Here is a 27816-nt window from a genome sequence, read left to right as displayed (position 1 = left end):
CCTCATTTGGTAGCACACTTGCCGTGTTCAGAAAGCTGTGGGTTTGAGCCGACTCCAGGAGTTTGAGCTCATAATCGTGGCAGACACTCCAGCGCCGTATGGAGAGAGTTCTGCAGTGTTGGAGGTTCTGTCTTTTGGAATAAATAAACTGAGATCCCGTCTGCCTGTTCTGATGGTTCAGGGAGGTTTAAAGATTCCATGGTACTATTCAAAGATAAGCCAGAGAGTTCTCCCGGTGTCCGGGCCAACATTCCTCCCTCAACCAACACCACCAAAAACAGATTAACTGGTCATTCATCTCACTATTATCTGTGGGATCTGACTGTGTGCACAATGATTACCACACATACCAGCAGTCACTGCACCTCAAAGTAATTCATTGTATGTGAAGCACTTTGAGGCACTGTGAGAGATGTGATAAGATGCTATATCAATGCAAGTCTTTTTCTAATATACAAATGGTTTGATCTGAGTATTGCAGCAGAGCTCTGAAACTGTAGCTTCACATCTGTCATTTCCTCTAAGAATGTACATAATCAGTTAAGTTTGAAAAAAATTCCCATTTCCTTAGGGGTCATGGCAACTCTTGTAACTTATAAATCAGACATTTCCAGAAAGTATCCCACCTAACGTGGTGTGTACAATGTGTCTGCATAAAACTTACATTTTCTGTACAAACTTTCTCGGGCAAAAGAACCAGGCCAGTACCAGTAATATAATAAAACCCACGATGACAGCTAAAATAACTGGAAAGAAAGGAAGAAAAAGGAGTTACCACAGCAGGAATTATAACTGGAGTTGTGTCAGTCCTGTGATCTATACAGCACCTGGTGGATGCACAGAGCAAACTTGTTAATAAACAACAGCAAACTAAAAATACTCCTAATGAGGGGAGGTTCGATTCAATAACAGTGCTTTATATACTGTACGAATGCTACACTTCATTGTGTAACTAGACAGACCCCCTTATCCTGATGGTGTGATAGACCCACAAGTTTAGGCATTGGGATAAGGGAGCTGGTTTATGTAGTCATGGGAAGGTGGTCTGTATGGAGACCAGCTCCCCACTCTTAGTGTAAAAGTGAAAGAGTGCACGGACACACTGTCTAAAACTAGGTGACGTAAACGTGCAGATATAAATGCACCTTATGTTGACAGACTGGGCATGTCATTCCAAACCTGTCTCGTAATGTTCAACTGTATCCCTAATACTTAACACAGTTATGTGAAAAGAATATTCATACGGAACTTGCCCACGGTAGCTCACTTCCCATCAGCAGTAGGCGAGCAGGACTCCTGTTGGCAACACCATGCTCTCGATATAAAGGAGGCGATCTCTAAGCTTCCAACAGTATCCCAGTCCCATCACGTTGTTGAAGAAAACAGGAAAGATGGCACTGGGAAATTGCAGATCTCCACTTCAGTGCCACTCATCAGCTCCTCAGAGCTGTTTCAGATTAAAGCTGCAACATTGGAAAGCAAGGGTAAGATCTCCTCACCACCCATGGTGTGAATTTATGAGACAGTGTGTTTGGTGATTTCCCCTGTGGGATGACAGCAATTCCTAACTGTATGTGGAGATTGAATGAATCAGGAAGGGGTAGATATCTCGGAGCTATACAGACTAGAAGGTCCAAGATGCGATCTCAAGTTTGTGCTGAGTTTGCACAGTGGTAGGGGAGCCACAACTGTCTAGAACCCCTGGGGTTAGGGAGCTGAAAGTCAGCAATGGTTCATTCTACTGAGAGTGTGTGTGTGGAACCTGGGCGAGTTCAAGATGAGACTCAGCTGTGATCTCGTCCATAATCTGATGGTTTATTGACACTGACACTCACCATCAAGGCCTACACATGAAGAAAGTGAGGTCTGGTGGTGACGGGTGCCCAGAAAGACCCAGCATCCTCAAGAGAGGAGGGGAGAAAAGAAATAAGTTTAAATGAGGAAGGATTATTAAATTCAATGCTGACACTGCTGCCACTGCAATCAGCGAATGATGTCGCTTTCCTGATGCTATTGTTTCCTCTAATATTCATTGATTATAGGAGCTATGACTGCGCTAACTTTTCCAAGAATCTCACCCATTTTGTGTAGCATGTGAGAAGATGCGTCTAATATCTAATTTAATGGCAAATGTAGGCTGAAGTTAGCCTCTGAGTGCCAACCTGAACTCTTCCTGTACTCTGAATTGGTCTTGCCATAAAATAAACCCACACCTCAGGGGTATATTTTCAACTGGGATCAACATTGAGGGAATGCAGTTTTAAATGGCAGGGGGAAATGCGTGGTGTGGCACTGAGCCATGCAGACCAGGAAGCTGCAATCCTTGGTTGGTGCTGAGGGAGCTGATCTCAGCTGCGGCAGCAATTGGGGAACTGCGACTGGCCTCAACATCACACTACAGAGAGAGTCAATAGCTTTGGGGGAGGACAATAAGGAAATAAGAGCCAGTCTGCTGCCTGACTCGCTTTCTATCTTCAGCATTTTCTGTTGTCATTTTTTTCTTTCTATTTATAGCCACTGAAACTTTTGTTCTTAGGATCATTGAAGTTGCGGTGCAGGAGGCAGCCTTTTGGCCCATTGTACCTGTGCTGGTGCTAGTTCTTCAACTGGAGCAGTCAACTCTAGTCCCAGACAGGACTGGACAGACTAGATGCAGGGAAGATGTTCCTGATGGTCGGGGCGTCCAGAACCAGGGGTCACAGTCTAAGGATAAGGGGTAAGCCATTTAGGACAGAGATGAGGAGGAATTTCTTCACCCAGAGAGTGGTGAACCTGTGGAATTCTCTACCACAGAAGGCAGTAGAGGCCAATACATTAAATATATTCAAGAAGGAGTTAGATATATTTCTTAAGGCTAAAGGGATCAAGGGATATGGGGAGAAAGCAGGGACAGGGTACTGAACTTGGATGATCAGCCATGATCGCATTGAATGGCGGAGCAGGCTCGAGGGGCCGAATGGCCTACTCCTGCTCCTATCTTCTATGTTTCTATTTCTCTGTCCGTTTCCTGTATCCTTTCATATTCCTCCTTTTCAAATACTTATACAGGAAACTTTGGTTTATCCGGAGGTTAACTGTCCGGAATGCTCGAGCCACCGGCAAAATTCAGGAGTCGGTTCAGTAAGTTTTTCTTCTTTTTGTTGCTTTTTTTTCCACCAGTCAGGCTCTGCAAGGTCTAGCTAAAGCTGTTGCTTAGCTACAGAGACGCTTGCAAGCTACGGCCGACTGTTTAGAAGCTGAGCAACAGGGTTTGTTGCTAGATACGGAGCTCAGAAGCTTCCGTATGTTTTAACATTAGCACTGGTTTGTCCGGCAGTTTTGATGGGATGGCAACAGCTCGGTCCCGTCGGTGCCGGATATCACAAAGTTTCCTGTACAATATTACAGTCTATGCCTGGGTTTCTGATAAGGGATTTCATGTTCTAATAACACTGTGTGAAAAAAAATCTTCTTTTACCTTTGTCCTGCTAAAGATAATCTTGCGTTTGTGTCTCTATTTGAGTTTTATTTATAACTCTAAACTCTCCTTCCTGGTATCATTCTATTGAGTCTTTGCTTACCCTTTCCATGGCTCTAATATCCTTCCTATAATGGGGTGCCCAGAATCGCCTGCAATAGGCCAACTGTAGCCCAACCAATGCTTTGTACAAATTCGACATCACCTCCTTGCTCCTGTATATAGAGCTCAGAATCCCATTTGCCTTTTTGACTTGCTCCCTCAATTCCTTCAATCAGTCAAGGATGTTGGCCTGGATTTTCCGGTGGGGTGCATTGCCTGGAGGGTGGTACCGCCACCCGCCATGGCGAGGGCCCCGCCCCTGGAGTCATTTGCACGTGGAAGGTGGGCAGCCCAGTCTCTGCTGGGGAGTTGTGCCAGAATGGGGGTTGACATTTGCAGCAGCAGGCCCCGGGAGCTGGCTGTAGTGGGAGGAAGAGGCAGCCACTGAATTGCCTGCAAACAGGTTTACATTTGCTTGCTGATGCTCAGAGCGCTTGCACTGGCCCCATTTCATTGGAACCGGAGGCCCCGTTAAATGACCTTACAATACTGGATGCTGGGGCCTAACAATGTTCAGTTGGAAATCAAACCTAGGACCTTCCTGCTCTGTAATGGTAAGCTACTTGCTAAATAAACATAAGCATTGGCGGAGCTGTACGGAGTGTTCATACTCACTGATTATGATCATTCTGAAGTGTCTTTGGCCAATTACCCAATAATTATTATGCTCAACAGTAGGCTCATGTTCATGCTCATGTTGATGTTCATGTCGGTGTCGGTGTTCATGATCAGTGTTGTGGTGCTTATTAGCCTGCTTCATCTTTTCATCTTGTAAGTCTGGGGGGGAAAAAAAGAGAAAGATTAGTTTGGACAATAACTAAAACTTGAATAATGGACTGTAATAATATCAAGCAGGTATTGATATTATTAATCAATATGGACAAAAAGCAAAAAAAACTGCAGATGGTGGAAATCTGAAACAAAAAGAAAGTGCTGGAATCACTCAGCAGGTCAGGCAGCATCTGAGCATAGAGAGATATCGACATTAACGTCTCTGTTCTCTCCACAGATGCTGTCTGACCGGCTCTGTGTTTCCAGCATTTTATGTTTCTGTGTTAGGTCTGTGAATACGTGTGTGTCTGTCTGTCGGTGTTTGAGCTCTGACTTACATTAAGGAAAGTCTATGATTGGAAGAAAAGAAATATAAGTCATTTTGAATTTTGGGGACACTTTGATAAAATCTAAATGTTTTAAATACGAAACAAACCTTTTTTTTTTAAATAAGGAATTATCCTATCCCACACCACAGCTGGCCATTTTTGCAAGCAATCTGCATATAATTTTGCTAACGGAATTAGAACAAATAACAGTAGCTTCCCCCCGCCAACACACAGATAATGTGTAATTTTATGTCCTCTGGGCTGCATCACTTTAATGTATTCAGCTGGTGTGCCTGTGGGCCACAGCGTTGTCCAATAAGAAGCAGGACGCTGACACCCAATGAACCGATAGGTGGAAGATTGTGCTTGTTGTCACCTCAGAACAATATTTCTGTCTCTTAAATTCTTTGATCCTGGATCTCAAAGCAATTTTCTTTCTTTTTCACCCTCCTGAAGGCACTGACTAGTGATGAAATACAGTTCCATGGGCACTTGCAGCTTTCCAGTACCTCGTACAAATGACCTTTCTTTATATGTGAGGCTCGACAGTAAGTGTTGGCAGGACATTTGATCATTGGGCATCACAGTCAAACCAGCTCCTGCTCCATACATATTTTCCAGCAGGTGCCCCTGGATATTGATCAGAAGTGGCACTAAGGCCACTAGTAGCATCCCTACTGCTGCGGAGCTGAGATTCACTAACTCAGCATAGACAAGGAATTGACCCTGAGAACATCTGGTCTGTATCACTAGCTACCAGTGGGCACTGCATCTAGCCACTGTGTCATTGGGCGACTCAAAACCACCCTTATGTCTGTCTAGCAACCTCCATCCACTTCCGTCAACACATAATGATTCGGGTCCAAATGATATGTACCTGTGATTTCCAATGAACAACTTGCAGTTCGGCTAATTTGTTTCAACTGGCTGAAGATGCCAGGAATCTGACAGCAACGTCCACTTAGTTTTTCTACAACTTGCCTGTTTTCTCTTTCATTAATACCATGCTGAAGTATAATATTAATTACTGAGATAATATGAGACGCATTGGGGAGAAGAACTGCTGTGTATAGAGTGATATTGTAAATATGCTCATGGAGATTTACTCTGGTTTGTAATTTTTTCTCAACACATTTACAATATCGCTGCACATAGCCATTCTTCCCCTCCCCCATGTGGTAAATACTCCGTTCTGTTCATGGTGTACAGGATCTCTTCCAAATAAGGCACTGAACAGCTAATTACTCAGCAATAGCCAACTGTAACAATCAGAACTCATACCAAAAAATGACCTACCTCATAGTTCATAGTACTCCACGCTGTACAAGAAAACCCACCATAACAAGACTAAAGCTTCCCCACTAAAAGTGCAAAAGTTGTTTACATTTTGCATAAAATAACATGAAATTCAAACACATGCAGTTGTAGAATGTGTCAGTTGTGGCTCAATTGGTAGCACTCTCGCCACTGAATTCGAAGGTCGTGGGTTCAAGTCCAACTCCAGAAACTTGAGCACATTAACTAGGTGGACACTCCAGTGCAGTACTGAGGGCGTGCTGCACTGTCGGAGGTGCTGTTAAACCGAGGCCCCATCTGCTCTCTCAGGTGGACTTAAAAGATCCCACGGTACTATTTCGAAGAAAAGCAGGGGAGTTCCTCCCGGTGTGCTGGCCAATATTTATCCCTCAACCAACATTACTACTACAGACTATCTGGTCATCATCACATTGCTGTTTGTGGGTCTTTGCTGTGTGCAAATTGGCTGCCATGTCTCCTACATTACAACAGTGACTACATTTCAAAAGTACTTAATTGGCTGTAAAAGCATGTTGGGACGTCCTGAGATCATGAAAGGCGCTCTATAAATGGCAGTCTTTCTTTCTTCGTTCATAGAATATATTTATTGCAGTGTGAAGGAGACTGCTGACAATGGTATTTATTTACTCATAGGTTATGTGACTTTTTTTCTCTTACGGAATAAGACTGCTATCCTATATGTGTGCATGGCTGTTACACGAGGACAGAACTGGGCTTGATTGAATAACAATTCCCTGGCTGTTTGAGTAATCAATCTACTGACACTTGCTGTTCAGGCTCATATATGAAGGATAGTACCAGAGGGGCCTGTGGAACCACATTCTAACAAGGGAAGAGCCAAGAAAAGGGGAGAAAATCTGAAGAAAGGTAGCTTTACTGCCAAAGGAATAATCCTACTGCAAGGGGTAAATGTGTGGTAACGTTACAAGACATGGGAGAACTCCAGGGTTGGGTTTGTGCCACAAAGTACCATGTGCAATTGCCCAGCCAGGAGAAAAGGCTTAAGATTATAGACCACTGCCAATGCTGCTCTATATAACTGGCTATTAGGAGGAGCGCTACAGCAGTCTGCAGTGAGCTTGTCCACTAAACTTCCTTCCCTCTTCCCAAGTGCCTTATCTAATGAGTGTAATAAAATACGTTAACACTGTGCTGTCAAGGGTTGTTACACTCATTGGGTGAGGGTTGCATGGAGTATATTGTCTGCCAGTTAGCTACGACACTTGAGGGGAAAAACAGAACAAACTTTGTCCAGGAATTATGCAGTATCTTTCATAAAAATAATATAGGTGTGAATCCAATCCTGTATAATCTCAGGCAATCAGAAATGAATTATAATAGGCCTGAGCTTTGCTCTTGCATTACACGTTAAACTCGCTCTGGCAACCATTTACTTTTGATAACTTTTCTCAAGAGTCCCCAATCCCTTGCAGCTGTAGTTTGCAGAGAAAAAAACATTTTCAAATTGGTTGGTGTGGGCAGGTAATATCTACAAGTGACGTTCTAAATTTATACTGAAGAAATTCCATACCCACCTTTCCAGTTCGCTCTTAGACAATGAAACATTCCCCTATTTTCTCCTCACGCACCCACATCATCACTGCAAAACCGCTCTCCCCCATCTATTCTAACTTCCGCTTCAGGTAGGTCAGTGGGCTGTGTATTAAAATATGTTAACACTGTGCTGTCAAGAGTTGTTACACTCATTAGGTGAGGGTTGACAAATCGTTTTTCTCTCACTTTGCACCCAGCGACACTTTCCATTTTATTGTCTTTCCTAAAGAATTGTGGTAATGAAATGAACAGGAACAATAGCACTGGGGGTCCTAGTGTCAGACACCATCTAAAGATGAGATTGGGATAGGGTATGATTGAAATTGGAGATGTACACTGGAACAGTTGTTATTCACATTAGACACTGAACAGGCTACTCTGTAAAGAAAGAAGGGGGGAAATAGATGTTGGAAGTTGGTCTAGCAATGACACCTCTGGAATGTTGAACTCTCAGTCAAGAGACACAAATTAAGAACCAAATGTTGACTGACATTTTCATGCCGTCTTCCCCTTGGAGGTGTTTGTCTGTCCTAGGCGGGACATTTGGAGGAGGATGAGGAAGCTGTAAGGAGAGGGAGGTCTTCCATTCCCACTGCGTTGTCTTTTGAAGTAATTGAACCGGGGGGGACAGATTTTGGCAGTGTCAGGGAAAGTGCATGTAGGCTGCACCGTCCAGTCTAGTTTGGTTCTGCTCATAATGTTTCGGGTTATATTTTTTCAACATGTACAGTACTACAGCCCTTACATTACTGAAAAGTCCCTTTAGTGACACCAAAATAAATATATTGAATCACTTGGCTGGATCTGCAACTGAGCAAGGACTGTTTTTTTGTGGTTCGACATTTCCTCAGGTGGTTTCTCCTTTCATGCCCACATAGTCACCTAGGCCACCATACTTAGTCCCCTTCTATTCATCATTCACTAGCTATTCCTCATTTACAATATCTACAAACATATGGTTAGCTTCCACATGTACGAAGGTCCTTCTCCACAAGAACCACTGACTCCAGGGCTGTTGCTGTATTCTCCATCTATCTGACGTCAAGTTCCTTAAAGTTCTAGATGAGCCAAAATTTCCTATAATTTATCAACAAGACTGAATCCATGTCAGGCTCTCATCAGGATCAATGTGCCTCTGGGTCCAAATCCACCAACCTCCACGCTGCCTGCTCAGGCCGAGATTTGTGCAGTTTCAGTATTTTAAGCCAAATTCTCTCCAACACGTCATCACTCCTGTTTTTACAAATCTCCACTGGATCCCTGTGCTTAAACAAATTAATTTCAAAAGCCTTCTCATGTTCAATTCCCTCCACAGCCTTGCTCTACCGTGGGAAATATTCTCCCAGTCCACATCCTATGGTTTTCTGACTCTAGATTACGGTTCGTGCCGCACTCCTTCTGCTCCACCATCAGCAGTAAATCTTTCAGACAAAATACATCTGTCCTCTGGAACTCACTCCCAAAACCTCTTCACCGTGTACCTTTCTCTCTGCCTTCAAAAGCATCTTAAAAACCTAACTCTTTGACCATGTCTTTATTCTTCCTCCTCCTCCCCCCGAAGTTCCTTCATTTCCTGCTTTGTGTTTGCGTCTTTTCTTGTAAAGCACTTTATAAATGTAAACTCGTTAGGATGAGTTGAGTAACACTAACAACAACAACTTGTATTTATATAGCACCTTTAACGTAGTAAAACGTCCCAAAGCGCTTCACAGGAGTATTAAAAGACAAAAAATTTGACACCGAGCCACATAAGGATAAATTAGGGCAGGTGACCAAAAGCTTGGTCAAAGAGGTAGGTTTTAAGGAGCGTCTTAAAGGAGGAAAGAGAGGTAGCGAGGCGGAGAGGTTTAGGCAGGGAATTCCAGAGCTTAGGGCCTCGGCAACAGAAGGCACGGCCACCAATGGTAGAGCGATTATAATCAGGGATCCTCAAAAGGGCAGAATTACAGGAGCGCAGATATCTCGGGGGGGGGGGGGGGGGGGGCACGGTTGTAGGGCTGAAGGAAATTACAGAGATAGGGAGGGGCGAGGCCATGGAGGGATTTGAAAACAAGGATGAGAATTTTGAAATTGGTGTTGCTTAACTGGGAGCCAATGCAGGTCAGCGAGCACAGGGGTGATGGGCGAACGGGACTTGGTGCGAGTTAGGACACGGGCAGCCGAGTTTTGGATGACCTCAAGTTTCCGTAGGGTGGAAAGTGGGAGGTCAGCCAGGAGTGCGTTGGAATAGTCAAGTCTAGAGGTAACAAAGGTATGGATGAGGGTTTCAGCAGCGGATGAGCTGAGGCGACGGTGGAGATGGGTGATGTTACCGAGGTGGAAATAGGCGGTCTTAGTTATGCTGCGGATATGTGGTCGGAAGCTCATTTCAGGGTCAAATATGACACCAAGGTTGTGAACAGTGTGGTTCAGCCTCAGACAGATGTTAGGGAGAGGGATGGAGTCAGTGGCTGGGGAACGGAGTTTGTGGCGGGGACCGAAAGCGACGGCTTTGGTCTTCCCAATATTTAACTGGAGAAAATTTCTGCTCATCCAGAACTGTATGTCGGACAAGCAGTCTGACAATTTAGAGACCGTGGCGGGGTTGAGAGAAGTGGTGGTGAGGTAGAGCTGGGTGTCGTCAGCGTACATGTGGAAGCTGACGCTGTTTTCGGATGATGTCGCCAAGGGGCAGCATGTAGATGAGAAATAGGAGGGGGCCAAGGATAGATACTTGGGGGACACCAGAGATAATGATGCGGGAGCGGGAAGAGAAGCCGTTGCAGGTGATTCTCTGGTTATGATTAGATAGCTAAGAATGGAACCAGGCAAGTGCAGTCCCACCCAGCTTGACGACAGTGGAGAGGCGTTGGAGAAGGATGGTGAGACCATATCTTGAGTATTGTGTGCAGTTTTGGTCGTCTTATCTGAGGAAGGATGTTCTTGCCACGGAAGGAGTTCAGCGAAGATTCACCAGACTGATACCTGGGATGGCAGGACTGACATGAGGAGAGATTGGGTCGATTGGGCTTATACTCGCTGGAGTTTAGAAGAATGAGAGGGGATCTCATTGAAACTTATAACATTCTGACAGGACTGGACAGACTAGATGCAGGAAGGATGTTCCCGATGGTCGGGGCGTCCAGAACCAGGGGTCACAGTCTAAGGATAAGGGGTAAGCCATTTAGGATAGAAATGAGGAGGAATTTCTTCACCCAGAGAGTGGTGAACCTGTGGAATTCTCTACCACAGAAGGCAGTAGAGGCCAATTCATTAAATATATTCAAGAAGGAGTTGGATATATTTCTTAAGGCTAAAGGGATCAAGGGGTATGGGGAGAAAGCAGGGACAGGATACTGAATTTGGATGATCAGCCATGATCGCATTGAATGGCGGAGCAGGCTCGAGGGGCCGAATGGCCTACTCCTGCTCCTATCTTCTATGTTTCTATGAACGGTACCCATGGATTGGCAGGTAGCTAATGTTACCCCACTATTCAAAAAAGGTGGTAGAGAAAAGGCGGGGAATTATAGACCGGTAAACTTGACATCGGTAGTGGGGAAAATGCTAGAGTCCATTATAAAAGATGTAACAGCAGAGCACTTGGAAAGCAGTGACTGGATCGGACAAAGTCAACATAGATTTACAAAAGGTAAATCATGCTTGACTAATCTACTGGAATTTTTTGAGAATGTAACTGGTAAAATAGATAAGGGAGAACCAGTGGATGTGGTGTATTTGGGCTTTCAGAAGGCTTTCGATAAGGTCCCGCATAGGAGATTAGCGTGCAAGGTTGAGGCACATGGGATTGGGGCCAAGGTATTGACTTGGATAGAGAACTGGTTGGCGGACAGAAAGCAGAGAGTTGGAATAAACGGGTCGTTTTCTGAGTGGCAGGCAGTGACTAGTGGGGTACCGCAAGGATCGGTCCTAGGACCCCAGCTGTTCACAATATATATTAATGATGATCTGGACGAGGGAATTGGATGTAATATCTCCAAATTTGCAGACAACACAAAGCTGGGTGGGAGGGTATGCTGTGAGGAGGATGTTGTGAAACTCCAGCACGATTTGGACAGGTTGGGTGATTGGGCAGAAACATGGCAAATGCACTATAATGTGGATAAATGTGAGGTTATCCACTTTTGTGGCAAAAACAGGAAGGCAGATTATTATTTGAATGGCAATAGATTGGGAGAAGGGGAAGTGCAAAGAGACCTGGGTGTTCTTGTACACCAGTCGCTGAAGGTAAGCATGCAGGTGCAGCAGGCGGTTAAGAAGGCAAATGGTATGTTGGCCTTCGTAGCAAGAGGGTTCGAGTACAAGAACAAGGATGTCCTGCTGCAGTTGTACAGGGCCTTGGTGAGACCACACCTTGAGTATTGTGTGCAGTTTTGGTCACCTTACCTGAGGAAGGACGTTCTTGCCATGGAAGGAGTGCAGCGAAGATTCACCAGGCTGATACCTGGGATGGCAGGAATGACGTATGAGGAGAGATTGTGTCGATTGGGCTTATACTCACTGGAGTTTAGAAGATTGAGAGGGGATCTCATCGAAACCTATAAAATTCTGTCAGGCCTGGACAGACTAGATGCAGGAAGGATGTTTTTGATGGCCGGGGAGTCCAGAGCCAGGGGTCATAGTCTAAGGATAAGGGGTAAGACATTTAGGACTGAAATGAGGAGGAATTTCTTCACCCAGAGTGGTGAACCTGTGGAATTCTCGGCCACAGAGGGCGGTGGAGGCCAGTTCATTAAATATATTCAAGAAAGAGTTGGATATATTTCTTAAGGCTAAAGGGATCAAGGGATATGGGGAGAAGGCAGGGACCGGGTACTGAATTTGGATGATCAGCCATGATCTCATTGAATGGCGGAGCAGGCTCGAAGGGCCGAATGGCCTACTCCTGCTCCTATCTTCTATGTTTCTATGATGGAGTGGTCAACTGCGGCAAAGGCTGCAGACAAGGAGGGATAGTTTACCTTTGTCACAGTCACAAAGAGTGTCATTTGTGACTTTGATGAGAGTCGTTTCGGTACGCTGGCAAGGGCGGAAACCTGATTGGAGGGATTCAAACATGGAATTGCGAGAAAGACGGGCATGGATTTGGGAGGCGACAACACGTTCAAGGACTTTGGAGAGGAAAGGGAGGTTGAAGATAGGGCGGTAGTTTGCAAGGACGGAGGGGGTCAAGGGTTGTTTTTTGAGGAGAGGGGTGATGATGGCAGATTTGAGGGAGAGGTGGACAGTACCGGAGGAGAGAGAACCATTAACAATGTCAGCTAACATGGGAGCCAGGAAAGGAATTTGGGTGGTCAGCAGTTTGGTGGGAATAAGGTCAAGGGAGCAGGAAGTGGGTCTCATAGACAAGCTGAGCGCGGAGAGGTCATGAGGGGAGGTTGGAGAGAAACTGGAGAAAGATGTGAGTTCAGCGCTAGGGTAGGGGGGAACCTTGGAGGAAGTTTCACACAGTGGGCTAGGGGAAGGGAGGGAAGTGGCAGAGGCAGCTGAATGAATGGTCCCATTCTTAGAAGTCCATGAGCTCCTCACATTTGTTGTTGGAGGTGAGGGTGGAGGAGACAGGGGAGAGGGGTTTAAGACGGTTAGCAGTAGAGAATAGGAGCCGGGGGTTATCTTTACATTCCAGAATGATTCTGGAATAGTGAGCAATTTTGGCAGATGAGAGCAGGACCAATAATGCTTTATGCGGTCCAGCCAGATCTGGCGGTGAATGGCTAAACCAGTTGTCCGCCATATCCGTTCAAGTCTACGTCCCTTGGGCTTAAGGGAGTGGAGATGAGGGTCGTACCAGGGGGAGCGGCCAGGGTGAGAGAGAGAGTAATTGTTTTAATAGGGACTGGGGCATCAGAGGTGGTGGTGAGGATGTGGTTGAGCAGATCGGTAGCTGCAGAAATGTCATGGTGAATGGAGGGCCAAAGGCTGGGCAGTTGGGATTTCATAAGTGCAGTTGTAAGAGAGATGGGAGAGCTTTCCCCCCAGGGCGGACACAGAAGTAGGGTTAGGGGGGGAAGGGGTGGGTGGAGAGCGTCCCCTCCCCTCCCCCCCCCTTCCCTTCCCCCCCTCCTCCCCCTCCCACCCCTCTTCTTCCCCCCCTCCTCCCCCCTCTTCTTCCCCCCTCCTCCCCTCTTCCCTTCCCCCCCTCTCCTCCCCCTCCCCCCTCTCCTCCCCCTCCCCCTCCCCTCCCCCCTCTTCCCTTCCCCCCTCTCCTTCCCTTCCCCCTCTCCTCCCCCCTCTTCCCTTCCCCCTCTCCTCCCCCTCCCCCCTCTTCCCTTCCCCCCCTCTCCTCCCCCCTCTTCCCTTCCCCCCCTCTCCTCCCCCCTCTTCCCTTCCCCCCCTCTCCTCCCCCCTCTTCCCTTCCCCCCCTCTCCTCCCCCCTCTTCCCTTCCCCCCCTCTCCTCCCCCCCCTCTCCTCCCCCCCCTCTCCTCCCCTCTTCCCTTCCCCCCCTCCTCCCCCTCCCCCCTCTTCCCTTCCCCCCCTCTCCTCCCCCTCTTCCCTTCCCCCCCTCTCCTCTTCTTCCCCCTCCTCCCTTCCCCCCCTCTCCTCTTCTTCCCCCCTCCTCCCTTCCCCCCCTCTCTTCTTCCCCCTCCCCCTCTCCTCTTCTTCCCCTCCTCCCTTCCCCCCCTCCTCCCTTCCCCCCCCCTCCTCTTCTTCCCCCCCTCCTCCCTTCCCCCCCTCTCCTCTTCTTCCCCCCTCCTCCTCTTTCCCCCCCTCTTTCCCCCCTCCTCCTCCCCCCATCCTCCTCCTCCCCCCCTCCTCCTCCCCCCCTCCTCCCTCTTTCCCCCCCTCCCTTTCCCCCTCCTCCCCTTTCCCCCCCTCCTCCTCCTCCCCCTCCTCCCTCCCTCCCCCCTCTTCTTCCCCCCTCCCCCCCTCTTCTTCCCCCCCTCCCCTCCCCCTCTTCCCTTCCCCCCTCTCCTTCCCCCCTCTCCTCCCCCTCCCCCCCTCTTCCCTTCCCCCCCCTCTCCTCCCCTCTTCCCTTCCCCCCCTCTCCTCTTCTTCCCCCTCCTCCCTTCCCCCCCTCTCCTCTTCTTCCCCCTCCTCCCTTCCCCCCCTCTCCTCTTCTTCCCCCCCCTCCCCCTCTCCTCTTCTTCCCCCTCCTCCCTTCCCCCCCTCCTCTTCTTCCCCCCTCCTCCTCCCTTCCCCCCTCTCCTCTTCTTCCCCCCCTCCTCCCTTCCCCCCCTCTCCTCTTCTTCCCCCCTCCTCCTCTTTCCCCCCTCCTCCTCCCCCCCTCTTCCTCCTCCCCCCATCCTCCTCCTCCCCCCCTCCTCCCTCTTTCCCCCCCTTCCTTTCCCCCTCCTCCCCTTTCCCCCCCTCCTCCTCCTCCCCCCTCCCCTTCTTCCCCCCTCCTCCCTCCCTCCCCTTCCCCCTCCCCCCCTCTTCTTCCCCCCCTCCCCCCCTCTTCTTCCCCCCCTCCCCCCCTCTTCTTCCCCCCTCCCCCCCTCTTCTTCACCCCCCCTCTTCTTCACCCCCCCTCCCCCCCTCTTCTTCCCCCCCTCCCCTTCACCCCCCCTCCCCCCCCTCTTCTTCCCCCCTCCCTCTTCTTCCCCCCCTCCCCCCTTCTTCCCCCCCCTCCCCCCTCTTCTTCCCCCCCCTCCTCTCCACCCCCCTCCCTCCTCTCCACCCCCCTCCCCTCCCCCAGTCGCTCTCTCTCTCTTCCAACAACAACATGCCCTCGAAAAAGCCTCGGCACCGCCGGGTACTTCAGCTAGTACTAATAAATTGATGCCACCTCTGCTATAGGACAACTGCAGGAAGGAAGTATTTCTGGGTTTCCGCTTCGTACACCAGACCTCCATCCTCCACACAAATATCAAAGTTTGAATTTTTTTTATCTTGCTGAGATTTACTTTTGACTATAATTGTTTTTCACACCTGTAAACATCTCTTCAAATGACTCATAATGTGGCATTCTGTTCCTAGTTTGGCTGCTGCTTTCACCATCCATGTCCAATACTAGGTCTTCCCTTAGGTGAGTAGGACCTGAAATGAAATATTTGATAACTGTACCATCAAGATTTGTTATACTTATCAAGGTGAGAGATCAGTTTCCTCTCACATATTGCATCCAATGACACTACCCACAGGATTACTGTATTTCTCAGTACATTGAGACAAGCTGAATAGAAGACCAAGTTACAGTCTCAACTGATGTTTGTGCTTACAATGAGCTGCTTTATCTTTGGCATGTCATCTGGGGCAAGGAAAACTGTCCGGGAACAATCCTTTGATTTCTATTTTAAGTTGACTCAAGGAATGGCATGAATGCTGTTTGTGGAGATGTCCATGGGCTGGATAGTTCCACTTTGGTCACCAGGACAGACGGGCATCAGGGAAAGGTAGAACAGACAAAGAAAGAGAAAGATGGAAACAGAAAAGAAAATCAGAGTGTGCTATGGAGCAAGAGGTAGAAAACAGGCAGAAATAAAACGTAGAGAAAAGTCTCAGATGATGTTGTAGAATCAGTGAAAGATAATGGCCTATTAAGACAACAGCAGCTGAACAATAGGTCTCACTATAGTCGACTACTGTACCTTGCAACAGAGTAACCAGAAACTAAATCTCATAGTTCAACATCTTTATGGAATGGTTTAGATCAACATCATGAGGTTTTCTCCCATCCAGTTTTCCCCATGTCTCCTGAGAAGCAATTCACATTGGCATACACGCTAGCAGCCACCCAGTACCTCACTGAAGTGGCCATTAGACAGTGAGCATCAGCTGTGATGGGCATCAGAGCCAAGTCCAATCCTGCGTTCACCTGTTACAGGTGCACTTTCCTGCAGTGGTCACGGGATAGCAACCAGGGACAGCGACCCTTTCCCCTCCTTGGTCATAGGGTGTTGAGCCTAATCGTAGTGTCCCTACTTCCACTCCGCCTGAGGTAATCCAGCTCAGGACAGGACCAGGAATCGAATGGGGGATCTTCTGGTTTGTCTGGTTCAGTTACACGCTGTGTTTACCAATTGAGCTATTGGGAAGTTCTACCATCCCGAAGTTGACTCTGGCAATACTTACCCAATGGTTTCAATTGCTATTATAAGGTTAACATTAGCAGTGCACTGGGGCTAACTGTCTTTGCATGAGCATGAATTATGCAGTTACCACTGAGCGAAAACAATGCTGCTTTTTGTGATTACGTATGATATAGTGCTACAGACCGTAAGTGAAACTAGCCAATGAAGCAGACTGATAAAAATCAGACAAACTAACTAGCTTAATAATCAGAACCGAATCACTTGACCTTTGTTAATGACTTTGGCCCATTGATGAGGGGGCACAAATCAAATCCCAAACAAAGAAATAGCAGACCACAATACGATGAGAAAGGCTTTGGTCAGCAGGGAGCTTTGTATGTTCAGAGTGAACTCCTTTCAAACAATGAGGAAGATCACACTTACTGTACGGCAATCTAACATTTCTTCTTGTTCTTTTAACCTCCACGTATAAACAACAGTATACTAAAGTACTGAAGGAACTGACTCTGGGACTCTTAACACCTACATATTCAGGCTGTTTTTAGCATAATGTCTAAATACTTCATGTTCTGAGTTATCAGACAATAATGCATACAATCACCTCCTGATAGCTGCTTTATGAGCTTTGATATCAGCTTTCTGCATGTCAGTGCAAGAATTGGTAACTGCATAGTGGAATGATCTCTGACTTTCCTCAATGGGATCTGCCCTGCCAGACAGTAACACAAGGAGGTGCACTCTACTACCCAATTTGCTAACCTGGTCTATGATTAGTTTACCCAGAGAGTTTTCGCTCCTTAGGAAACAAAATTGCTTAGATTAACATAAACTTTGGATCTATCTATATCAAAGTCAAAGGCCCGATTGTAACCCTGCCCAGCTGACGTGAACAGGACGGGCAGGTGGCTAAAATAACGGTAGAGTACTGACCGCTGCATTCCTGAATGTGCGGCCGCCACCAGAGGCAGGCGGGGACCTCATAAATACATGTAAACCGGGGTCCTATGATGCAATTGGCTCTCGGTCACCATTTGAATGCAAAATTGCAGAAGTCCCGTCCAGTGCCCAACCCATCAGTAAAATCTTGCGGAATTGGTCTCTGAGGCACTGAAGCAGTTTTTAACAGGGTACAGACTTACAGGAAATTAGATCAGAGGATCTTTGTGCTATTCGGATTGCATGGGGAGCTTCCAGATCGCTTATTTCCCATATTTAATCACCTTATCGTACCCTCAAGGAAGTTTTATCTGCTCATCATGGGTGCTATTTAGTGCCAGTTTCATTTGGATGGAGGAGCAGTTGGAAGAAGAGGAGCAACAAGTAGCCTCAGCAACCAGCAGTGCCTGTTATAAGACAGTAGGTGAGGGAAGCTGCTCGCAAGAGGCCATACCCAGCACACATGGGGTACAGGATCTATCGGAGGAGCAGTGCATCAGGAGGCCGCCCTTCTCCAGACAGGCCATTTCAGACCTCTGCAGCCTCCTGCAATGTCTTCAGCAAAAGCCTTTAACAATAATCCTCTTCAGATAACGTGCAGTTCAAAGTTGTATATTCAACAGTCTTATGTTCATATTTATACAGGTCATTCATCTACAGCCTAAACCGAAGTTGAATCTTCAAAGAGTATATCATCATGTCTGAAGAGGAACAAAACAACTTGGAAGATGTGGAGGAAGCGAAGAGGATGGAATCTTGCAGTTTTAGAGATTCAATAATCAAAAGGAAAAAAATAAATTGAGAAGAAACTGCAGGGACAGCACCACCCCCTTGCAAAAGATTGAGAACATCTAAAAACTGTAAAGAAACACAAGAGCCACATGGCTGAGGAGTTAGTCCCTCTACTCAGAAATTGAGAGGGGGAAACAGGAAATGCCTCAAGCACTGAAAATATTATGGATGCTTGCATGGATGGTTTACACAGGCTATGTCGGGATATTTCCTCCTTCCATACCAGCACACAAGTTGAACAGTTAGCTAATTAGATTGGTTCCATTGTCAACCTGCTAACTACACTCGCCCACAACCAGTGTTGTTGGAACATCCTCCCATGCTAGCTTAGTTGGAAGCTGAGCAGTGGAGGATCCTTCGAGCAAATCATACTCTCAGAATTGTACTTTGAGTAGTTTGACCTGAGTGATAATCAGTCGTGAAGTTAAACTCGTTTTTCAACCTTTGGAAATTCTAGATTTTTTAAATAAGCCATTTATTTTTGTCACTTCTGCTTCTAATTCTTCAATGATGGAAAACTGGTTACCAGCTCAAATAGGATGTACTGTGAGGTGGCCCTGTATATCCTTCATGTTGCGATTGTGCAGCCCTCTTTTATTCTCTGGGTCCTCACTGCCTTTACAGATATATGTAAAAGATAGCTTGCCTCTTTGCCAGGTGATTCAATTAAAAAAAATAATCAACTGTGCAGAGTGCAATTTCCACTAATGCCACACTTTTTGACCTTTAAGTCAACCCTGAAATATAACGTAATCATCAGAAGCACAGTGGAACCTGCTTAATTGAAAACGCTTGGGGCAACCTCGCAAAGTGTGATAAAATGGGAATTTCTATAAAGCAACAAAAATCAAAGCTTAACGTAACAACCATTATTTCCCTAAATTTTGTACAACATCTTACAACAAAGGTAAATATAGTGTAACATCTTCAAAATTACAACATCTTGAATGAAAGGTAAAAACAGTATCACATCTTAAAAATTAAAGCGAAATGCTCGCATCTCCTGAGTTTTATTTATGCTGCAGAGAATGTGGTGATTCTTTTTTGGCGACGATCAGAAGTCATCAGCCTTTGCATTTACCCTTCCAGTGCATAAAATTCATCAAACGTTTCACTATCTTGACTCAATGAATTGAAGCAAAACACACACTAAGTGCAGAATCTACCTCTCTAACTTTGGGAATTTCCAGCTCTGGCACGTCTTGTCTTGATTTACATCCTCTGCAGCCTCCGTTTCTGAGTGTTTCAGAGAAGAAATGATTTCTGCATCAGTCATCTCTCCATGCTTTCCACGCTGAGTTCTTTGGCAAGTTCATTAGTGTTAGCTTTCAACAGGCAGCCCTCTGGTGGATTTTCTGAGCTCCTTTGTGATTAAACCACCCAAGCAACACCTCATCAATATTGGCCATCTTACTTGCATGTTTTAGTTTCCTATCATGGATCTCATTTCTTTTCCAATCCTTCAAGACGCCGTTTTTCTTTTCCGAATTCTAGAAACCTGAGATTCTGAAATGTCATGCTTCTGTGTGACTACCCTTTGAATCCTCAAACAGTCACAAGTCACAACAACACAAACAGTGAAAACCAGGTCAGTCCAGTTCCTGGGCACATTGACCACCAAACCCAATCAGATTGAGAGGCGAAAGTCTCCAAGTCAAAGGTGACAAGTCTTGTAAAAGCGGGATTCCTGTGTGCCACACTTGCAGATAAGTGGGAATTGCAATAAAACAAACTTTTCACAATTGGAAATATAGGGGACAAAATGGGACTTTAGAAATGGTTATGTTGAAGTGGGAATTGCAATTAAGGGATTTGCAAATAAATGGATATAACTGTAGCTTAAAAATACATTTGTAGATCCTAACATTCCTCTAAGATTGTGTCATTTTGAAGGTTAGTGACTCCCTGTGACTCATGTTAAACAGTCTCGGAGGTTTAGACCGTACTTCATAGCATGCATGTTTAGCACACACAAAAATGCTGCAAATGTGTTCTTATGTTCTATTCTTATGGCAGCTTAACTAATTGCTGTCAGTACTACCCCTTAATAATTAGCTTTTTTGTCTTTTACTCATCACTGGGTGGGAGTTATGCTACAGAAATGGCAAAGGAACCATACCATAAGCAGTAAATGTCTGCAAACATTACCACACACACTACGGTTACAGACGTTATCTTTTGCAAAGTCCTCTATCTTCCCTTTGTGCCTTCTTCAATTAACAACTTTTCAAATGCTCTGTACTTCTTTGCTCTTTATTACCATCTCTTTCTAATTTATCCTATTGTCATCTATGACTCCCCTTAATTTCTCATTGTTTGCCTAAGTACACATCAGCATGCTATTGCATGTTATCCTTCCTCCCACACCTGCAACGACTCATGCTCTTTTTCATATTCCAGCTCACATCTCTCTTCCCTTTTCTTTCAGTCTCATTTGATTTAAGCCTTCAGAACGAAAACATTTCTGCTAGATTTTCTAGAACATCCATCACCACAACTACTTACTGAATAAACTCAATGAACCATTGAGGAGTGTAACTCACCTCGTACTGATCAACTGGAAAAGAAATAAAACATAGCTACTTCACTGCAATTCTACAGAGAAAACACAACTGTGTACAGAGAGGGGCTGAAGATGGAGAGCTAATTCAGAGAGGGGACCAAGCTCATTTTTCCCTCCCTCGTCAAATGATGTTGAGATCAACTGAAGTGCTCCCCATCTCTTGCCCTGTTGGGGATTAGATAAAAACATGGCTTGAACTTGGTATCGTCTATATGGCTTGTGTTAAACCGAAAGGTGCATTTACCTTATGAGCCCTTGGACAGTACTTAATCTGGTTCACAGTGGACACAGGTCTGCAGAATAAACTGTCTTTAACTTGTGGCTTCATTCAGAAATTCCACAATGATGCTCACCAATAGCTCAGTGAGTAAATGCACCACCTGGTGTGGTACTGAGCCATACAGACCACATGTCTCCGGTTCAATTAACATGCTGCGCTAAGTAATCACAGCATAGTTGGGGCAACAGGAAGTACGTTACAATTGGACCTAGTGGGAATGAAAATCAGATAGTTTCAATGTTGGGTGGCTGATCTGCAACACGAGTTTTATGCCTAAGCAGCAAGCTGAAAATCTACCTGTGTCCCTGGGCTCAGGAGATGAAAAACAGTTGGGGATCCTGCAACTGATCACTATCCAGTGAATTTTTCTGAAAAGTGCGTGTGTTGGGGCTAACAAACGAGAACTGAATCAGGTTTAGCTGTGATATCCTCCATAGTCACTGCTTGGGCTCACACATGATGATGGTCATTAAAAGGTATTTTAAGGCGGTTAGTATCTATGGAACAGTACCCCAGCAAAGAGTCAGCACCTTCAGGTGAGGCAGAGAGAAAAAATACACTGAAATCTTGCTATGAGTAATGATATATGTCTTTAGGACCGCCTTTCCTTTCAGTGATAAAGTCAGTCATTTTTTTTTCCATTTTATTCAAAAATACATGTGTATATTTAAAGTTATTTTCTACCCTGTCTTAGGACCGCACTTTCCCAAGAGCCACACATTGATTTCTAGAAAAAGCTACAATCAGGATTTATGTTTTGGAGAGAGGCAATTTACTCATTCCTCATGTGATGAAATATATGCCTTCATCAGCCCCTGTGTTTTACCTGCTTTGTATTGTGTGTACCGCTCCCTTTTTCCTATTGTGTGTATTGGCTACGCCCCCGTCTTTTGTCATATAAAGGTCTCAAGAGCTGTATGAGTCATTCTATCAGACGAACCCGACGTGTAAAGACCTGCAATGTTCTTAGTGATTAAAAGCCTTTAGTTGAATCCTTTAAACTCCTTGTCTTTGAGTTATCGATGGCACATCAATTTTAATCACTAAAACACCAAGATGGATCAACTCCTGAAACCAGAACGCTTGGATCTGGACCCCTATGCCTCAGACGCAGCCACACAGTTCGGACACTGGTTCCAATGCTTCGAATTTTTCATTGCAAACTCATCCACCGCCATAGCAGCCGCAACCGCCACCGGAGATGTGAAACTGGGAATCCTGCGAAACTGGGTGAGCCATCGGGTCTCCCCTCTCATCCAAGACGCCACCAGCTACGGGGATGCCTGCACCATTCTGAAGGCCCACTACGTGCGGCCAATAAACGAGGTGTACGCCAGGCATCTTCTGACTACTCGCACGCAGCGGCATGGTGAGTCACTAGAGGACTTTATGCTAAGCCTAAAAGTACTGGGCAGAGACTGTAACTGTAAGGCCGTGTCTGCCATCGTGTACACGGAGGAGCTGATCCGAGACTCCTTTATTGCGGGCCTCAGTTCAGATTACATTCGGCAGAAACTGTTTGAAAAGGAGGGACTGGACTTAAAACAGGCTATGGGTATAGCGCGATCGCTGGATATGGCCCAGAGGAACTCTGAATCCTGTTCCTCAGGCCACGCGGCCCACTCCGCCTCGTGCGCGCCGTCATCTTCACCTCCCAGGTCTCAGGCCAGCCCAGCACCATCAGAGCCCAGCCCCCACCCAGGAGCCCCACTACTGCCGCGATGCATCAGGGCCCGAAATGCTACTTCTGCGGCCAGGACAAACACTCCAGGCATCTGTGCCCAGCGAAGGGCACCACCTGTTTTAAATGCAGGAAGAAAAGACATTTCAGCAAAGTCTGCAGAGGGAACCCCGCCTCCAACTCCACCACCGCCGCGTGCGTGCCGTGGGGGCGGCCATCTTGTCCACCCTCATGGAATCCACCATCTTGCCCCGACTACACGGACCTCCAGGACCCACTGGTGGCCTCGATCACAGTGGATCAATCCAGGCCGCATCCGTTGTCTAAATCGATGATGGGCATAGAGGTAAACGGGAACAAGGTTAAATGCTTGATTGACTGCGGGAGCACCGAAAGCTTTATTCATCCTAAGTCTGGTAAAACGACTTTCACTAACGATAGTCCCCACACAGGGCAAAATCGCCATGGCTGATAAGACTCATACCTCAAAAATCACAGGTTTCTGCGCGGTTATGTTGTCGGTAAAAGGCACTGATTACAGAGATTTTAAACTATTGATAATGCCAGATCTCTGTGTGAGCGTGATCTTGGGTCTGGACTTCCAGTGCCACCACCAAAGTATCACGCTTACCTACGGTGGGTCCCAGCCGCCCCTCACAGTGTGCGGTCTGGCTACCCTGAAGGTCAAGCCCCCCCCTCTCTGTTCGCCAACCTCACACCCAAGTGTCGACCCATAGCGACCAAGAGTAGGCGGTACAGCTGGGAGGATAGACGGTTCATTGCGTCGGAAGTAGAAAGACTCAAGCGGGAGGGTATCATCGAATGCAGTACCAGCCCGTGGCGCGCCCAGGTAGTAGTAGTTAAGGGTAGCGAAAAGAAGCGGATGGTGATAGATTATAGCCAGACGGTTAATCTATACACCCAGCTAGACGCCTACCCTCTGCTTCGCATAGCGGATATGGTTAACCAAATCGCGCAATACCGGGTGTTTTCCACCATCGACCTAAAATCGGCATACCACCAGCTCCCCATTAGGCCGGAGGACCGTCCATACACCGCCTTCGAGGCGAACGGACGCCTCTACCACTTCCTCAGAGTCCCCTTTGGGGTAACGAACGGGGTCTCGGTCTTCCAGCGGGAGATGGACCGCATGGTCGATGAGAACCAGTTAACAGCCACCTACCCATACCTAGACAACGTCACCATCTGCGGCCACGACCAGCAAGACCACGACTCGAACCTCGCGAGATTTCTGAAAACCGCCCTCAGACTCAATCTCACCTACAACGAGGATAAGTGTGTCTTTAGCACCACGCGCCTCTGTATCCTGGGCTGCGTGGTGGAAAACGGGGAAATCGGTCCGGACCCCGACCGATTGCGCCCCCTACGGGAGCTACCCCTACCAAACACTCCCAAGGCCCTGAAAAGGTGCCTGGGGTTCTTCTCCTATTACGCCCAATGGGTCCCCAATTATTCCGACAAGGCCCGTCCCCTCCTGAAATCAACGTCCTTCCCGCTCACGGCCGAGGCCCACGCCGCCTTCAACAGCATTAAACACGACATTGAGAAGGCCGCGCTGCGGGCAGTGGACGAAAACATCCCTTTCCAGGTCGAAAGCGATGCGTCCGACTTCACTTTAGCAGCCACCCTCAACTAGGATGGGCGGCCCGTAGCCTTTTTCTCAAGAACCCTCCAAGGGCCCGAGATCAGGCACTCCTCGGTAGAGAAGGAGGCCCAGGCCATAGTGGAGGCAGTGCGGCACTGGAGGCACTACCTAGCCGGCAAACGCTTCACCCTGCTTACCGACCAGCGGTCGGTAGCCTTCATGTTTAACAACAGAGGGGGGAAGATCAAGAACGACAAAATTCTCAGGTGGCGGATCGAACTCTCCACGTTTGAGTACGGCATAATATATAGGCCAGGGGCCCTCAACGAATCCCCTGACGCCCTATCACGAGGGATGTGTGCCACCATCCAGGGGGACAGGCTACAGGGCCTCCACAATGGCCTCTGCCACCCGGCTATTCCACTTTATAAAATCCCGTAACCTGCCCTATTCCATCGAGGAGGTCCGGTCTATGACCAGGGGCTGCCACACCTGTGCGGAATGCAAGCCCCGTTTTTTCAGGCCCGACCGAGCCCACCTGATCAAAGCTACACGGCCATTCGAGCGCCTGAGCTTAGATTTCAAGGGACCACTCCCCTCCACCAACCGCAATGTGTACTTTCTCAACATTGTGGACGAGTACTCCCGCTTCCCATTCGCCTACGCCTGCCCAGACATGACCAGTGCCATGGTCATCAAGTGCCTCGGCAACCTGTTTTGCACGTTCGGCATGCCTAACTACATCCACACTGACAGGGGGGCGTCGTTCATGAGCGACGAACTGCGCCAATACCTGCTGTCGAAGGGGATAGCCACGAGTCAGACCACTAGTTATAACCCCCGGGGTAATGGGCAAGTGGAGAGGGAGAACGCGACAGTGTGGAAGGCGGTCACCTTAGCACTAAGGTCTAAAGGCCTCCCCACCTCCCGCTGGCAAGAGGTCCTCCCAGACGTACTCCACTCGATAAGGTCGCTACTGTGTACTGCTACTAACGCCACTCCTCACGAGAAGATGTTTGTTTTTCCCCGCAAATCAACCTCAGGGGTGTCCCTACCCTCGTGGCTCTCCACCCCAGGGACAGTCCTATTACGAAAGCATGTGAGGGGCCACAAAACGGATCCACTCGTGGAGACAGTACACCTACTCCACGCAAACCCACAGTACACGTACGTCAAGCACGCCGACGGGCGTGAGGACACCGTGTCCATAAAGGACCTCGCCTCGGCAGGAAGCGACGACGACCCATCACCACCACCCCCAGAAGAACCTCCACCATCCCCAGGCTCACCACCCCCAGAAGTACCTGCAACACCCCCAACACATGGGTATGCCCAGGAGGGCACCACAGACGCCCGGTCGGAACCCGAGGTACTGTTGCGACGTTCAGGAAGGAGTATCACACCCCCGGACAGACTAAATCTGTAGAAGGGGTGAATGTGATGAAATATATGCCTTCATCAGCCCCTGTGTTTTACCTGCTTTGTATTGTGTGTACCGCTCCCTTTTTCCTGTTGTGTGTATTGGCTACGCCCCTGTCTTTTGTCATATAAAGGTCTCAAGAGCTGTATGAGTCATTCTATCAGACGAACCCGACGTGTAAAGACCTGCAATGTTCTTAGTGATTAAAAGCCTTTAGTTGAATCCTTTAAACTCCTTGTCTTTGAGTTATCGATGGCACATCACCTCATTTCTGCTTCCTTGCTCAGATTCCCCATGCATCACATGCTTGGCGCTGCTCAGGCCAGCATTCCCAATCCAGAGCTTGCTATCAATTTTTAAACATCATGTTATTTTAAAAGTTTCATTATTTAGAGCATGTTGCTTTTCAAACCTTTATATATATGTGGCGTGACTCCAAATGAAGATTCAGGAATTATAACTTCTCTGGATCCTTCCCTGATAATTTCCTCTTCACCGTGACGGGCGGGATCTAAAATTAAATATTTTAAAACTCTCATCAGAACTTTTGTGCAATTTACTTATTTTTCTCCCCTATTTTGCTCTTTTATCTAGGAACTCAAGGAGGGAGAAGGTTTCCAGGTGTTGGGTATTAAGGTCTTTAACGCAGGTATTTGTTAGGCAATATCTGCTCAACTGCTACCTACAAGCCTTTTGCAGTGAATAACAGCATGACTCCCAGCCAGCTTTCAGCTACCCAATCAGAACTCAGCCATGATAACCACAGTTTAATGTGTTCAGTAGTAAGAAATGAGTCTCTTGATCCCTGTAAGGCACATGTTCAATAATCCAGATGTATAGGTCAGGCAATGGGGGAGCGGGTGGGGGGAGAGGAGGAGGGGAGGGGAGGGAGGGGAGGGGAGGGAGAGGAGGGGAGGGAGAGGAGGGGAGGGAGAGGAGGGGAGGGGAGGGAGAGGAGGGGAGGGGAGGGAGAGGAGGGGAGGGAGAGGAGGGGAGAGGAGGGGAGGGAGAGGAGGGGAGGGGAGGGAGAGGAGGGGAGAGGAGAGGAGGGGAGGGAGAGGAGAAGAGAGGAGGGGAGGGAGAGGAGAAGAGAGGAGGGGAGGGAGAGGAGGGGAGGGAGAGGAGGGGAGGGAGAGGAGGGGAGGGAGAGGAGGGGAGAGGAGGGGAGGGGAGGGGAGGGGAGGGGGAGGGAGGGAGGGATAGGACATGACAGGGAGAGGGGGGACACACAGGGGCAGGGAGACCAAGCGCCCCAAAATTGCCCTCGCAACGCGGGGCTCCCCAGCTAGTTTATTATATAGAATTAGTTATTTATATAGATCCTAATTATGTCACAATGCCTCAAAGCACTTTACAAAATGAATTATTTTTTGAAGTGCAGTGACTATGGTTACGTATGCAAACATGAAAGCCAGTTAATCTGCTTTTGGTAGTGTTGGTTGAGGGAAAATTATGAGGGGCATAGATAGGGTAGATAGAAAGGAACGTTTCCCCGTAGTGGAGGGGTTAATAACCAGGGGCATAGTTTCAAGGTAAGGGGTAGGAGGTTTAGAGGGGATTTGAGGAAAAACTTTTTCACCCAGAGGGTGGTTGGAATCTGGAACTCACTGCCTGAAAGGGTGGTAGAGGCAGGAACCCTCACAACATTCAAGAAGCATTTAGATGAGCACTTGAAACACCATAGCATACAAGGCTAGGACCAAGTGCTGGAAAATGGGATTAGAATAGACAGGGCTTGATGGCCGGCGCGGACACGATGGGCCGAAGGGTTTCTTTCTGTGCTGTATGACTCTAAGACTGTTGGCCAAGACACTGGGAAAACTCCCTGCACTTCATGGAACTTTTAGCATCCATCTGAACCGCTGGAAGAGGCAGGCGAGTTCTTAGCTTAATGTTTCATCTGAAGAATGGAATTCCAACACAATGGCTCAGAACACATGGAAAGTAAGTGGTAATGCTCATCATCGAATAGGTATTGGTGGTAATGTTCATCATTGAAAAGGGCAGTCAGCATTGGCAAAGAGTGCCTACCCCC

At 47.5% G+C, this 27816-nt stretch overlaps 1 protein-coding gene across 7 annotated transcripts in view; it reads right to left on the bottom strand.

Annotated features, from left to right (window-relative positions):
* The window catches only part of LOC147097809 (uncharacterized), a 48166-nt gene that overhangs the window by 5434 nt on the left and 14916 nt on the right, over positions 1–27816 (bottom strand). For 3 of the 7 annotated variants that reach the window (XM_085971926.1, XM_085971931.1, XM_085971927.1), the window contains 4 exons: positions 26194–26292; positions 15401–15508; positions 4175–4336; positions 665–746 (listed from right to left, as the gene is read on the bottom strand). In XM_085971926.1, the coding sequence (XP_085828052.1) occupies positions 665–746; positions 4175–4336; positions 15401–15508; positions 26194–26292 (451 nt within the window). The remainder of the gene's footprint in view (positions 1–664; positions 747–4174; positions 4337–15400; positions 15509–26193; positions 26293–27816) is intronic. The other 4 variants (XM_085971928.1, XM_085971933.1, XM_085971930.1 and 1 more) reach the window with 3 other exon arrangements.

Source organism: Somniosus microcephalus, chromosome 31 (assembly GCF_052327205.1).
Source record: "Somniosus microcephalus isolate GS21.2 chromosome 31, FLI_Smic_1.0, whole genome shotgun sequence".
NCBI classification, from domain to species: Eukaryota; Metazoa; Chordata; class Chondrichthyes; order Squaliformes; family Somniosidae; genus Somniosus; species Somniosus microcephalus.
The sequence above is the reverse complement of the archived record's forward strand: the minus strand, read 5'-3'. Positions and strand labels throughout refer to the sequence as shown.